This window comes from Melozone crissalis, unplaced genomic scaffold (genome assembly GCF_028551555.1).
Source record: "Melozone crissalis strain CALT ecotype California unplaced genomic scaffold, PUWL_Pcris_2 ptg000006l_1, whole genome shotgun sequence".
Lineage (NCBI taxonomy): Eukaryota > Metazoa > Chordata > Aves > Passeriformes > Passerellidae > Melozone > Melozone crissalis.
Genome location: NW_026535784.1, coordinates 41,190,491 through 41,205,576, shown reverse-complemented (window position 1 = coordinate 41,205,576; position 15,086 = coordinate 41,190,491). Strand labels below are relative to the sequence as shown.

At 51.0% G+C, this 15,086-nt stretch overlaps 1 protein-coding gene across 4 annotated transcripts in view; it reads left to right on the top strand.

Annotated features, from left to right (window-relative positions):
- Window positions 1-10,033: 10,033 nt before the first annotated feature.
- The window catches only part of LEF1 (lymphoid enhancer binding factor 1), a 71,892-nt gene continuing 66,839 nt past the window's right edge, over window positions 10,034-15,086 (top strand). For all 4 annotated transcript variants that reach the window (XM_054291951.1, XM_054291934.1, XM_054291960.1 and 1 more), the window contains exons 1-4: window positions 10,034-10,079; window positions 10,602-10,833; window positions 11,613-11,676; window positions 13,130-13,263. In XM_054291951.1, the coding sequence (XP_054147926.1) occupies window positions 10,624-10,833; window positions 11,613-11,676; window positions 13,130-13,263 (408 nt within the window). In that variant the 5' untranslated portion in view covers window positions 10,034-10,079; window positions 10,602-10,623. The remainder of the gene's footprint in view (window positions 10,080-10,601; window positions 10,834-11,612; window positions 11,677-13,129; window positions 13,264-15,086) is intronic.

Genomic DNA, 15,086 nt, shown 5'->3' with positions numbered 1-15,086 from the left:
CTAAGTTACACTACACAAATGTCTATCATCAGGGAATTTGGATACTGGAATAGGCTATGTGTGGAGGTGGAGGAGTCACTTGAACACTGGAGGTGTTTAAGGAAAGATTGGACGTGGCACTTGGTGGCATGGCTTAGTTGACATGGTGGTGTTCAGTCATAGGTTGGACTCCATCATTTCAGAGGTCTTTTCCAATGTCATTGATTCTGTGGCTCTGTGGTAGGGATGGATCTCAGAATCAGTGTCAAGAGTGTTGCTGCTGCGGCCATTTCCTCCTCTACCATTTAGAGGAGTGCTTTTGATGGGAGTAGGGCACAAAGGATCATTTCCTTGCATGACAGATGACAGCCACCACAGGCAGAGACCCTCAGCCTGGAGGGAGGATGCCTGGTGGGAGCTCTTGCATTTGTGCAGAGCCCCACAGAGCTGACAGGCAGGCGCTGGCCCAAGCACGATGGTTACAGGCACCGCTGCACACCGAGTTATATTTAACACAGGAGCCCAGATTACACAGCAGATCAGGAGAGCTCCCTTTGAAAAGGCTAATAAGGTGCCACCTGTTTCCCAGGTCAGAGCCAGGACTTTTGAAGGCACATATGTTTGCCAAGCCCCAGATCAACTGAACAAAGTCACATTAAGAGGGCCCCCTCCCCTGCTCGGGCACTGGGCAGCTGCCCTGGAGCAGCCCCAGGGGATCTTGCAGGCTTCCCCAGCTGTGGGAGGAGTCCACAGGGAGGATGCGCAGCAGTAACGATGGAGACTAAAGTGTGACTGAGGGGACAAGGAGCTTCTGAGGGATGAGAATGAGCTGAAGGAATTCATTTCCCCAGATGAGGATAATTCAGATAAGTTCAAAGATATGAACTTCCTCCAGAGCATAAGCTTCTCTGGGGCAGAAACCTGTTAATTTGGAGAGCATACCATGTGTAACAGGGGCTGTGTGGGCAGCTCCATAAACCATGGAGGGGAGCAAGAGGTTTGTCTTGCTCTGCCCAAGCCAGACATTCAGTCACACAACATCAAATCCGCAGCCCAGCTCAGGGTGTGGATGAAGGAAACCCATCTTATCGCAGCCCTGTGCAAGATCTTGCATAAAGCAATGTACCTGGGCATCTCCAAGTGCTGTCCTGTGCCCTCTGGATCCACCTCTGCAGTCTGCTTCAGCTGTTTTTTCCAAAACGTCCGTAGTAGCTTCACCATTTTAAAATCTACCTGCAAAACCTCCCAATGCTTTGGGTTTTAGTGAACCACAAACTACCTTAAAAATGGAACGTTAAATTAAAGAATTCACTGTTCATAGCTCCAAGTAGGGAACCAAGTAATTAATATACATATTAATCTACAGCTTCTGCTATCCTTATACAGCTCCAGTGCTTTGGCCTGCAGCCCCTTTGCCTTAATTGCTCTCACTAAAGATAGCACTCTTCTAATGCAAAATAATCTGGTGAATCCTATGCCCATATCAGGGCTAAATGCACAGTGTTTAAGAGGAAGAGAACTCAAAATAACAAGTTGTTTGCTTGCATTCAAGGAAAAACTTTACTGAAATTCAAAATAATATATTTTACATGAAATTAAATCCCTTTAAAAGCTGCTTTTTCTAATTATCTAATGTTATTCTGGTTATGGCAAATATCTCATGGATGATCCTTTGCTAACTCATAATGGTTAAGTTAGCCACAGCCTGTTTGCATGCCAAAGATACCCTCTTTAAAGAAAAATTAATACCATGGAACGCTTCTGATCTTTCTCGTATAAAGATTTTTTTTAATGAAACACTATTTAGATGCTTCACAGCCAGCAAACACAAATAGATGTAATAAAAAGTAGTCTTGGCTGTGAGAGAGGTCTGAAAAACTGAATTCCTCAAGGGACAGACAAATAAAGCAGGGAAAGTTTTATTTCATTATCAACATAAGTAGCAGCATGCATACATCAGCTGGTATCAATCTTGGTTATAGCTTCAGGCCAGTGACTGACGGCATGCAAATTCAGATTCTGACTTTTCCATCACAGCATGCATTTGAGTAATTTTCTGCAGTTTTTGATTTTCCAATCTGCACTCCTGTGCTGCATCACCTTCGTGTGCCCGGAATGACTGCCTGCAGCTGGAGGTTCAGGGAGTTTTTAGGCTGGAAGTTGTATCCAACCCGTTGTTTCATAGACAAAATGAATTTGCTTAATCCTTTTCTGAATCCATTCATCCTGTCAGACTCCATAACATCTTGCAGCAAGAAACTTCATAATTTAATTACACATTGTTTTAAAACGTGCTGAAGTTAGTAAAAGTTACTAAAGTCTTTTAGGCAGGAAGAGTATTTTCATCCGGAATCTCTTGTTTTGTTGAAAAGCCTTGCTGCGTGGGCAAGGGCTGGCGGCTCAGCTGACGACTGAGGGTAACCCAGACGTGCAAGTTCTGCAGCTGCTCCTTCCTTCTGACCAGCACAAAGCAGCAGAGGAGGCAAGGTAGAAACAGGAGAGAAAGCACAGCTTTCTGTGGAGATGTTCAGACCCGAAGCTGGCTGATCAATCATGGTGTAACCTGGCAGATGAGCAACAAGGGCCACAATCCAAACCCTTGCTTCCACCCTCTGCAATAGCCCTGCCAGCCTAAAGGGTCCCCCTCTCCCATTACCCTTCCCAGCAGGGCAGAAATCATTCTCCTCCTCAGGCAGGGCTTACTTGGAGACAGCCTGAGCATCCATGCTCTGGCTGAGCTCAGCAGTAACCACAAGCGGTCTGGGAGACTCAGAACAGCACCACACAAGGAATTTCAGAATTTTATGTGACACCATTCACTTACAGTTTTCTCCTCTACCCCACACTGTCCTCAGTGTCACCCCCATCAGCTCTTTCTCAGCACGGGGTCTCATCTGTAGGTCCTTGCTCCAGCACAATTATGAGTCAGGTTCTGCAGGATTTGACTGAAATCTCCTTGCATGCGATGTTCTCCTTTGACAACTTGCAGAACTTTTGCTCACATTTATTTACTTCCCTCAGTGTTAGAGAGTCTTTCTGAAATTCTTAATTCCAAGCCAAAACTGCCTGTTTCCCCTGGACATGGACACAAGGGGTCCATGAGACCCACTCAAAGGAAAATGGAGCTGAAGGTGAAATGGCCAGCTGCAACTCAGACTGATCTTGCTCTTCATCAAAAGGTGAGCCCTAACTGCTGTCCCTATAGGTTGTGCCTCTCTGCCTTCCAGTCACCATGAAGACTTGTATTTTCAGATCATTACCGGACCTGCAACTGTGAAGCTGTGATGAAGCTGAGATCACAAGGCTCTGAACAATACCCCAGACTCCTGCAAACTCCTCTTTCTCTGGCACTTCCCTATCAAACAGCGCTGCCTTTGACTGGTATTCAGCTGTTACAGTTTAATACCTCTGCCAGGCAAATTGATGGCACTTACTTCCATGGAAAGTAAAATAAGTAAAATAAGACCCAACTCCAAATAACTTTCTCAGCAAGAAGGAAAACTCGCCACCTCATCACTGTCCTTAAACATTTCCCTGGGGGAGTGCCGCGTGTTCCACCGAGCACAGCAGGGTCCTTGGTACAGCCTGGCTGCTGCTCCCCCTCCCCACCCAGCTGCGTTTTGGCCATGGATTTGGTCAGACAAAGGTCAGGGAATTCAAAAAAAGTAAATAGGAGTCATGTACTGCGAGGACACATTCACTGCATTGCTGAACTGTCTTCCCAACCCGGGAGTAGCCTCCCACACTCCCATGCCGTTAGTGCACAGCTGCTGCTGGAAAGTTGCCTGCAGAGCCTCTCTCCCCTCCCACCTCTTTCAAAGGACCTTGTCTGGAGCTACCAGGCTTCTGCTGGCAATATTTGTCAGGGAACAGAGGACTACTGTCACTTAAAAACAAGCAAAGGATTACAAGATGCTTTGATTTCATTGGGAGCACAGAAAGGGAGCGATCGCCATTTCAAAAGCCACAAGGAAACACTGGTGCACAGTCAGCTCTGCATGGTCATTATGTATTGGGCAGAATATATCAATTGGTGTATGCTGAATTCCAAAACAGGTCTAGCCAGAGCCAAGCCAAGGGCTATTGTAAAAGGGTGACTGCTTTACAAAACACCTCATGTACTCATGAAGCTCCAGATACTAATTTTGCGCAGTGAAACCAAGTACAAATAGAAATAAACATTTTCAGCATAAGTCTTCCAACGACATGAGCACAAAACCCCAGCAAAAGGCCCTCGGGGGCTTTCCCTGGTGCATCCAAGAAGTTGCAGTGTGAGACACTTGCCAGCACTTCTGAGTCCAAGCCAGAGGTGCAGGAGCAGGACTCAGCTGGAGGGGCCTTTGAAAGCCTGCCCCTGGGTGTGGCATCCTGGCTCCAGGGATGGAGAAAATCTCATCTGTTCTGGGACACGTATAACATTTATTTATTCAGGAGCTGAACTTCCCCCTCCAAAAAAGTAGGAAATGTTGACGCAAATGGGCAAAACTGCTACTCTGAAATTAAAACACATTTCTTCAGCTAGAATCTCACATTAATGTGGCGTCCCACAAAACTACTAAAGTTTGGATTTTCAAAGGCCCCTTCAGGGATATTTTACTCCACTCCTTTTGAACATCTCTTTGCTCCTTTCAAAAATGCCAGGCTAAAAATCCCTGCTGGGGGGCAGCACGTTGCCATGCTCTTTTCAGGTCTTACCTTTAATACAACATTAACCTCAGATTTTGCATTTTTCCAAGCGTGGCTTTCTGGGTTTAGTTCTGAATCCTGTGTCCCCTTTCATCCACATGCTGTGGATTATCTGATCTGATGAGTCATCAGAAATAATCCTGCAAGGGCACTGCTCAATGTAAGGGTTACTTTGCAAGCTACTTTGTGTCATCACTTATTTCAATAAACCATGCCACTTGCCCTGTATTTTATCTTGAATTAAAAAAAAAAAAAAAAAAAAGAAGAGCGTTCACTAACTACTAACTATTTTAATCTTAAAATAAGATAATGCATTCATGAGATCTGAGCCACCAATGCCTTCCTCTAAACAAAAGTTATTAGAGTAAAAATGCATTGGTAAGATTTTCCCACTCAAATCTCATAAAGCCCATGTTGTTGCAAGAGCTAAGAAAACCTAGCTCTTTAAATAGAGCTAGGTTTAGGTTTTAGGGTCTTTAAATAGAGTAATTCTGGGCTAAGAACATTAATGGCATCCCAAAACTGGAAAGCTGGATGTGTAAATTAAAAAGCAAAAAGCACATATACACTCTTAATATCCTAATACCTATTACACGTGATCTCTTTCAAAGTAGCTTTAAATGAGAAGTGCAGTTACTCTTTGATATAGCTGCTAGAAACATAGCCAGGATGCCCTTTGTTATAAATTTGAAAAATGAGTTCGTATTTCATAAAGGCTCATAATAAATGAGTCTTCAAAACCAGAACATATTATTCCCTTTTTGGTTTTTTTCTCCATTTAAAATGTAAATCTGCACCAAATACAGAATTGTTTCCTTCACTCTGCAGAATCCTCTTGACTTGGCTGTTGGAAAGAATCCCTTTCAGCCACCATGACAGGAATGATCCTAAGTGCAATGAGAAATCCCCTCCACACCACACCCAAGTTCCCTCAAGGCTACCAGGAACTGGCATCAGCATCATCTGGAGGCCACGGCAGGTGACCCACCCCAAAAAACAGCTGGGCATAGCCTTGGAGTGTGAGCCACAGTGCCTGCAATCCAAACATGGACCCACATCCAAAGGTATGCCAGATATCTGGACACTGTGCTTGTAAAAGGGACTGCACCACCAAAGGCACTGTGCCTGGTACAACACAAGAGTGTGAGAGGACACTGGGTTTTCCCCCCCAAAAAATCCCAATCTGTTATTTACAGCTTTCCCGATGGCCTTCATCAGAAGAGTCTCTTTAAACACAACAATGCACTTATTCTCACAGGGTAGAAAATGCCTTTGAGGTATTATCCTTGTTTCAGAGGCACAGGACAGGTCCATATTTGCAAACACATCCATACAAGCTGAGGCAGCCCGGGGCTGGCTCCCCAGTGATGCTGTGCAGCAGCGGGATGTGCAGGACACCAGCGATAACTCTGCAGAGCCAGGGCTAATCATCACATCGCTGCTCTGGCCCTGCTCACCCCACGTCCTGAAGGAGGGGGGTTTATTTGCTTCAGAAGGAATTTGGGAATTCAGCCTATATATTCAACTTGCACATAAATCACGGCGCTATCTAAACGGGGTGGCGAACGCAGACCCGGGGAACACGCATAATTCAGTCACATTGCCTTGAAAAGGCACCGAGAAGGCTCGATTGGAGAAATTTTAAAACCTAACACTCTTTGTTGTGCTTTGCAGTCCTGAGGGAGCAGCGAGAGCCGGGTGACCATGCCGCAGGCCCGGGATTCCCGTGGCGCAGCCCGGCTGTGCCAGCCCAGCTCGGAGAGCAGCGCCGCTGTCCCTGGGCAGCGCCGCGCCCGCCGGGAGCCGCGGGGAGCAGCGTGGGCTGCCGCCAAGGGCGCCCGGCCCCGGGGCACGCTCCCCTCGGGGACCACCCTCGGCATCGCTTCCGAGGGGGAGGAAAAACCGCGGGGGTTTGCCCACAAGGACTCCCTCGGAGCCTCGGAACCGGCCTCGCGGGCGGGAGAAGGGGATGTTTGCCGCTGGTTGCCCGGCGTTTCTCGGGCTCTACGAGGGAGTTTTGCCCCGCGGCCGCGCAGCCCTGGCCCGGCCGCGCTCCTGGACGGCTCCTCCCGGCGGAGCCCGCTTGGCTCCAGAGCCCGGCGGCTTTAAACAAAAGGCTTGGTCTGCTGGTTCCTTGGTTGTTTTTTATTCTTTTTTTTTTTTTTTGTCTTTTCAGAAAACAACTGCAACCCCCTTTTCCGAGAATATTTTTTCCCCTCCTCCCTCCCGCCGGTCCCCCCGACCACTATGTGCTCCCCCTGCTTCCCCTTGCCTCTGACTGGCACGCGTCCAGAACGGAGAAATTATTTTTTCCTCTTTTCCATTATTTATTTATTTATTTATTTTATTTCACTTTATTTCCACTGCACATTTCGGCTCCAGCTCCCCAAACTCTTTGATCTCCCCCGCTGTCTCCTTACCCGGAAGAAAACCCCGGCTCTCTCAGCTGGGAGCTCGGCGCACACGTGGGCGCCCTGGCGCGCCTCCATGCTCCTGCCAAATTTAGTCACACAAAGAGCTCGGGGGGGGAACCGGGGGGGATGAAAGGGGCCGCCGGCAGGACATCAAAGGCGCCGCCGCCCCGCCCCACTCCCGCCCTTCCCCTATATAGGGGGCGCCGCCGGCGGACGTCGCTTCGCACGCCAGAGTGTCCTGTGTCCCCCCGCCCGCTCCTTGCCCCCGGAGGAGTCGGCATCGGCACCGCGGGTCCCCCCTCGCAGCCCCCCTGAAGCTCTACGGGCTCGTCCCGCTGCCCGAGCGCTGCCCGCCCCGGACCGGGTTTGCCCTCCCCGATCGCGCCCCCCGCCCTGCCCTGAGCCCGGGCAAGCCGAGCTGGCCGTCGGGGAGTGCTCCAAGTGCGGGTTCCTTCAACGCTGAAAATGCAAAAAAACCCAACAAACAAAAACTCGTCAACTCACTCTGAAATGTTAAAACCCGCTCAAACGACCAAAACAAACGACCCAGCAAAACCTGCCCAAATTTAAACAACAAACAGACAAAAAACAAAACCACAGGAAAATACAAACTCACGCTTAAACCAAAAGAGAAAAGAATAAGAAACACCTAAAGCGCAAAAATCAGCGCTGCGAAAGCGCCGAGCGGCGCGGTAGCCGCGGCGGAGCCGGGCACGGCGGCGGGCGCGCTCCCGGTGGCCCGGGGAGGGCGGCGGGTCCCGGCGGGGGCGAGAGCGGGGCCAGCGCGGGGCGTCCCCGTACCCGGGCCTTGCCCCCCGCCTCCGGCCGTGCCCCAAGGACTGCGAGTAAAGCGACAGCTTTGTGCTGTCTCCAGTCAGATCTGACGTTGGAGTTGACGTTTCCTGAGTTTATCTTTTTGTCGTAAATCATTACGGTTTCCACACACACATTCCCCCGCCCCGGTCCCGCCGCCCCCACCCTGGCCCTTTTTTGCCTTCCAAATCCTTCCACCAAAAAACCGATCCGGGAAAGACTCCAGCCCACGGAAAGGCACGGCGGAGGGGCGGGGGAGGCTGCTTTTCCAGGGGGACACGGTAATGAAACGGAGGAGTGGCCGCGCTGCCGGCTGCTCCGGCGGGGTCCCTGCCTGCTCCCGGGCCGCCCCGTCCCGTCCCGTCGGGCGAGCGGGTTCCAAACCTCAGCCTCTCAGCGAAGGTCTTTTTTTCAGAACGGGAGCGTCCCGGGGCAGCTTTGCCCGGCCCGGGTGTCCGGTGCCCGCCGAGCGCCAGGAAAGGGAAGAGGGGCGGGAGGGATGCGGAGATGCGCATCTCCGTTCAGGAGCCATCCCCGAGCTGTCTGTCGTTTTCCAAACAACCGCTTCCCCATCGCCTCTCTGCAGCCGTCTCCGGGAGAGAGGGGCATCTGGAGAGCACTGCACAATTAAGCCCTTTCCCAGAAGTTACATTTCTAATTTCTTCCTTTCTCGATCATTTATTTCACGCGCTTGTTCGACTTGGCAAGTCCACCCCCCCGTTTCCCGCTACCTTGCTCCCTTTCTCGGGCTTTGGAGGGTCTAATTTCTCAGCTGGATTTTAATTACCCGTTCGAGGACGATTACAGAGAGCCGCGGGCGGCGGCGTGGGCAGCGGGCTCAGCCCGCCCGTGTCCCGGCCGGCAGTGCCGCCGTGCCGAGCCCAGCATCTGCCGAAAACGGATTGAGCATCCACATGTTCCCGTTCCTCCGGCTCCCGGCGCTTGAAGGTTTAGCAACCTGACGGGGCATGTGCAAAGCACAAAGCGCACTTTTCCGATGCCAAAATACTGGGAAGTTGTTTCCTGCAAAATGTGCGCCCATCGTGTTCGCAAAATAAAAGTTGTGGATCCTGACGTTCCCCAAGCGCAGCGCCTGCTTTTGCGTGGATGATTTTTTTTACTGCACCCGTGCCCTGTCGCCGGGTGATGCCGGATCAGCCGGGAGCTAACGGGGCAGCGCGGTGCTGGAGGAACGGGACAGGATGGAGAGGTGAATCTCCCTTACTGCTCTGGCTCCATTTACCGCTCCGAAAATGGGACGAGCTCGCCCCGGCGGGTTTCTCCCCGTCTCTCGGGGGCTACCACTCGTTTCTGCCGGGCACTTGCGGGATTCAATGGGGATGTCTTAATTCTGCCCTTCGTCCGATGCGGCGCGGGCAAGCCTGGTCAACCCCTCGCACACTTCCCACACCGGAGCAGCGCCATGTGGCGATGGGGAAGGCTCAACAAAGCAGCCCTAAAAAAGCAGGTCTGTCCGCCCTTCCCGGGGATGCAGCCAGTGCTCGTGCCCTCCTCGGCGGGCTCCTGGCTGGGAAGGGAGAGGAGCGGCAGTGCCCGGCGCACCCCCGCGACGCGGACACGCACACACAAACGCACACGTGTGCGCGTAGGTACCCACACGGACACAGGGGCCACTCCGCGCAGCCAGAGCAAAGTTTGCCCGGGGGCAGCCCCGCACCCGCTCCCTCCCGCCCCCTCCTCCCTCCCCGCTGGCGCTGCCCCAGCCCCCTCCTCTCCCCGTCCCCGCCGCTCGGCCCTCCCGGCCCGGACACGGTGTCAGTCACGGCGGCGGTCCCTTTCATCTCCGCCGCCCCCGCCCCGCCCCGCCCCGACGGCGCAGGGCGGGAGGGCGGGAGCGATGCTGAAGTTGCGCTGCCGCCGCCGCCCCGCGCCCCACCGCTGCCCCTCGCGGGGCGCCGCGCCCGCCGGCTGCGGCAGGAGGAGGCCCCGCGCCGGGCGCTGAGCGCGGAGGCGGCCGGGGGCGCCGTGCCGGCAACTTTTTCCCCTGCCCGCGGGCGCGGAGGGAAGCGGGGGGGGTCACCTCCCCGCCCGCTCCATCCCTCCCCTCCTGCCCTCCCTCTCTCCCTCCCGGGGCTGTTTCTTCCCCGGCCCCCCGCCCCTCGCGGTGCCGCCGAGCCGAGCCCAGCCGTGCCCGGAGCCGCGGACGAGGCGGCGGACAAAGGCCCGGTGGGTGCGCGGCACGGGCAGCGCCGGCCCCTTCCCCCGGGACGCCCCCTCCCCCTGCCCGCCTCCCCCCTGCCATTTTAACTCGGTCCCGCCGGGCTGGTGGCAACTTCGCTCGGAGGCGAAACGCGGGCGGGCTCCGCTCCCCTCCGCGTCTCCTCGCCCCCGGGGTGAGCCCGGGTCCCGGGGGGATGGAGGGGGGTCGGGTCTCCGGGGGGGCGGTCCCTGGCGCGGTCGGGACACGGGCGAGCGTATTTCGACCTATTCCGGCCGTGCGGCGCGTCGGGGCGAGGGTCCCCGGGACGTCGGTGTCGTGCGGAAGACGGGGTACCTCGGCCCCGAGGGGGCGGGCGGACGGGCGGGCGGGGGTCTCCGGCTGCTGAGAGCAACCCCGAGGAGTTCACGGGATTTTTCCTTCTTCTCTCCTCCTTCTCCTCCTCTCTCCTCCTCCTCCGCCCTCCTCCTCCTCCTCCTCCCCCCGCTGCTCCGCCCGCTCCCCTTCCCGCGGCGGGCCGGCGGCCGCAGCAGACGCCGCGCTGCCGTGAGGATGCCGCAGCTGCCGGGGGCCGGGGGCGGCGGGGGGGACCCGGAGCTCTGCGCCACCGACGAGATGATCCCCTTCAAGGACGAGGGGGACCCCCAGAAAGAGAAGATCTTCGCCGAGATCAGCCACCCCGAGGAGGAGGGCGACCTGGCCGACATCAAGTCCTCCCTCGTCAACGAGTCCGAGATCGCCCCCGGCGCCAACGGGCACGAGGTGCGCGGCCGCGGGGGCTCCGCGGGGCGCGGGGTGCCGGCGGGAGGGAGCTGCGCAGGGGCGCCGGGGAAACGTTTCCCATGGGAACAGAGATCGTTCTACCCTGAATCCTGTCTCCAGAGGTGCGCCGGGCAGAGCTCCTTCCGCGCTTCGGCCCGGGATGAGAAAGTTGCCGCGAGTTCCCCGACGGTATTAGACCTCAAGCAGCCATGAAATTTCCTCAGTAAAATCAGCGGGGTCGGAGCGTTAGCTGTAAACTCTTTAAGGGATTTGCATAAAACTGTTAGGGAAGAAATTCCCGACTCTAAAATAACTTCGGGGCGAGCGGGGAGCCTGCCTTTTAAAAAATTTTGTCTATTTTTTTTCTTTTTCTTTTTCTTTTTAATTTTCTTTCTTTTTTCCCCCTAAACATCTGCTAAGGAGGGCAACCTGATTTTCATTATTATTTTTGGTATCTTTTTACCAAGAGCGTTTTGACCGCCAGAGCGCCAAATATTTTCCAGAAATTATCCACTTCCATTAAATGCAGGGTGCTTCTGCTAGAAATGCTTTGCAAAGCCCTGTAGTTATTCACGTTGTCATAAAACAATAGTTTACACCAATGATTCTGGAACAGTTGCCTTCCAAGCCACTTAGGAGGAAAAAGAAAGATGTTAATCTTGTGCTCTGAAATCCTCTCTTCCTTCAAGAAACTGTAGCAGCGTGTTTGATAAACGAGCATCCATACAATGACTTTTCTTCTTTTTCTTCTTTTCTGATGGTGGATTCCTTGTGGTCAGGTTTCCAGGCAGACTCAAGCACAGGATTCCTACCATGATAAAGGCAGAGAACACCCCGAGGAAGGTGAGACTCGCACAGTCCTGTCTTGCAATTTTGTCCCTCTGTGACCCACCACACAGTCCTCAAACTGGAACTTGGTTTATTTGGAAAACATAAACTTTATATCTTTTGGGGGGGGAGGGATGCCAAAGTGTTTTCGAAGTGCATTTAAAAAGGAGACGAACGTGCAGTGCATTTATCTTGAGTGACCAAATGGTATTCCAGTTGTTTAGAAACTGATAAGTAGGCCAAATGGATATTCACTGAAGAAGTAACTATTTTTAGGATATCACCTTAAATACATTATTTCTTCACTCATACAGCGTACAGTTGTGTTCAGAAACCCTCTGCTTTTCCCCATAGCCAAAGTCTGTCACTTAAATCTCCTTTTTCAAATCTAAGTATGGGCAGATCTCGTGCATTTTTAAAAATGTCTCAAATGGTTAATTTCGATTGAGGAACACAGAGGAAGTAGCAGAGTTCATCAAATATCATTTAGGAAGCTGGACACGCATGCAAAGAATGTGTGCTGTGAAGGGTGGGAGATTATGTTTAAAATCAAAAGCTTATCATCACAAACTAAACCAGATTATAAATTCCATATAAAGACAGACAGAGTCCAGTCCTGGTGCTTTCCAGCACTCTGTGGCCATCTTCCTCCAAATTTGTAATTAAATAGCCTAAAAGCAATGATGTCCATGCTCATTGCATTTGGGCAGTGAGGGGGAGGTGTTCAGCTCCGGATAGTTTTCAGCTCTGCATCTTCTTGAAACCTCACTTTCAAGTAGTATCCTTGTCAGTGGGCATGTAGGTGGGAGACCTGTTCACCCTATTTGCAGGATCTGGACCCAAACACCTTTTTTCCCTACCAGATAGCCTCCCTCCCTCACGGGGCTTCCCTCTTGGCTGTAGTACCATGAGTGCTTAACAGCCTCCCTCCCAAATTGTTAGGATCTCCTTCCAAGCACCCTCTGCCCTTAAATTGTTCCCAGTGAGCATAGTCAGAATGAATTGTTTGCTGCACACACTGTCTCAGCAAGAGAAGGAAATTATTATATCTAGTTATCACAGCCTTTCCTAACAATGATGTTGGAAACCCAAACTGGCAATAATTCTGAACTGACAAATCCTTGTATAAAATTGGGGAAAACTGCTACTTGAGAAATGTGATGTCATTGCTGATGCATCTACTTTGATTTCAATGAGTACTAGCAAAATTGTTTATTTTGAGGCTATTCTGTGTTTTAAACATAAACTCCTCACTGAGAATACTCGCTATTTTAACAGTTTATGCTTCCTAAAAAAAATGTTTTTACAAATTACTTTGTATCATTTTTCTGTCAGCAATAATTTCCATGAGTAAGGAAACATTTGCATGTAGAGCATTTTTATATACGCACAGTACCTGTTTGAGTGCTCTAAATCGCGGCAAATGCATACATGGGGAATAATGTAATCATTGTTTCATCTTCCATAGGAAAGCATCCAGACAATGGCTTATACAGCAAGGGACCATCGTACTCTGGTTATTCTGGGTATATCATGATGCCAAATATGAATAACGACCCATACATGCCTAATGGATCTCTGTCGCCACCCATCCCCAGAACAGTGAGTTATCTCTTCCAAAGGCTGGTTTTGGCAAGCTGGGTTTCCTCCTGTTTGGTCTGCAGAGCCTGTTTACAATGGGGTCTTTTGGCTAGCTTCAGTGACAGTGAAGGTTGAGCTTCTGCAGTTCAGAGCCTCTGTTCAGTGGAGTTTGAGATCTCTTAGAGGTGTTGGTCGTGATCACAGTGGAAAAGCTGAGATTAATGTCTGTGAACAGGGCTGGGGGCTTTGTGGGGGGAGCTCTGGTTTACTACTGTAGGATAATGTATGGCAGTATGATGTAAATGCTGTCTTTGTAGTGACTGGGACAGATGTGAATTTTCTGGCTTTAACTCTTCATTTGTTGAGGAAAAGCAAGGGCTGGAAGCAGAACTGCTAAAGTTACATGACAGTAAGATGAGAAGATTGGATTTTTTTTTTTTTTTTTTTTTGCTTCAGATGTGGCATTGCTCTTTGCTGATTGGTATTTTATTTCCACCATCAGTTGGTCTGCGTGAAGGCTTTATCTATCTGGCAGCATTGCTTTGAAACATACTCTGTATCTTCAGCCAGAAATTGTGAAATGGTCGTTTAGAAATTAATATCAACCATGATGCAGTAGTTACAGCTTTCCCTTACACTGTGGCAAGCACTGATTCTTCCAGGTTGGTCCCTCTGTTTCCATTGGTGTAGATTCATGTTTAATGGGTTTAAATGTACTTTTAATTCTGGGTAGTCAATCCCCATTTATTTTTGTAAGAGGCATACAGAGCAATGGAGAGGCAGTGTTAAAATGAGCTGTGGAAATTATATTAGTAGAACCTGAGAGGAGCGGGAAATGATTTGCTTGTAGGCATCGTGCTGGAAAAATGCCGCCGCCGTTGTGCGTGCTGTGAGAGGAGGAGTTGGATGCTGTTACTTCCCTGTGATAAAGCAGTTTTCCCTCTTACTGGCTCCTAGATTTTTTTCTTGCAGGTCTCTGTCATGCCGCTCTGTCATGGCATTGTTTTGCGCTCTGACATTCTTGATTTTTATTCAGGACTGTGGCATTCAACTTCAAAAACAAAAAGAAGGGGGCCTGATCCGTGCTGGTAATTTGACGGCAGCAAAGCATGTTAAATTAGTGTATATTTGGAGTCAGAGTGACAGGGTGCTTTGGCACTGCAAAACACACGGATGTGCATTTGAAAGATGCAAAAACTCATGCAATATATTGCTTTCTATAGCTGTGGGGTTTTTTTTGTGTATAAATTCCAGTTCAGGGGCCTACAGCCATTTAGGGTGAAGCATGATGATCACAGTCTGTTGATATTTGTTGTTGTAAACGTTGTTCTACATAAAACTTCCTTTTGGATGTATCATAGGGAAAAGCATTCTGCTTTTCAAGAGGGCATCGAGACTCAAACCTACCCTTTGGGGGACTAGGAAACTTCAGACTTTTTTTTTACCCCCTCTTTGCCTTCTACCTTCCTAAGAAAGTCCCGAGTGCTGGTGCATGACTTAGAACAACAAAATCTAATTTAATTATTCACCGAGGATTTTCTCCATATATGCATACCGTGGGGCTGCCACTCTGTACGGATCTGGCATCAGTGCCCTCAGAATATCATCTTGCAGAGGCTCTTGAGGAACTGCCCTTTGTGGGTGTGGTGGAGGGGAGGAAGGGGGGAAAACGCGTCTTGTTTTTAATTGCAGAGCTGCCTGCTGAACGTCTGAGGGGCTAATTTAGTTCGGTGCTGCTCTTGCATGTTACAGCAGCACCACTGTTTCAATAAAACAGTGCTGTTGCAGGGCCGCAATGTTGACATAAGCCCGGAGTTCTTTCAGTTTAACCACAAGGCTACACG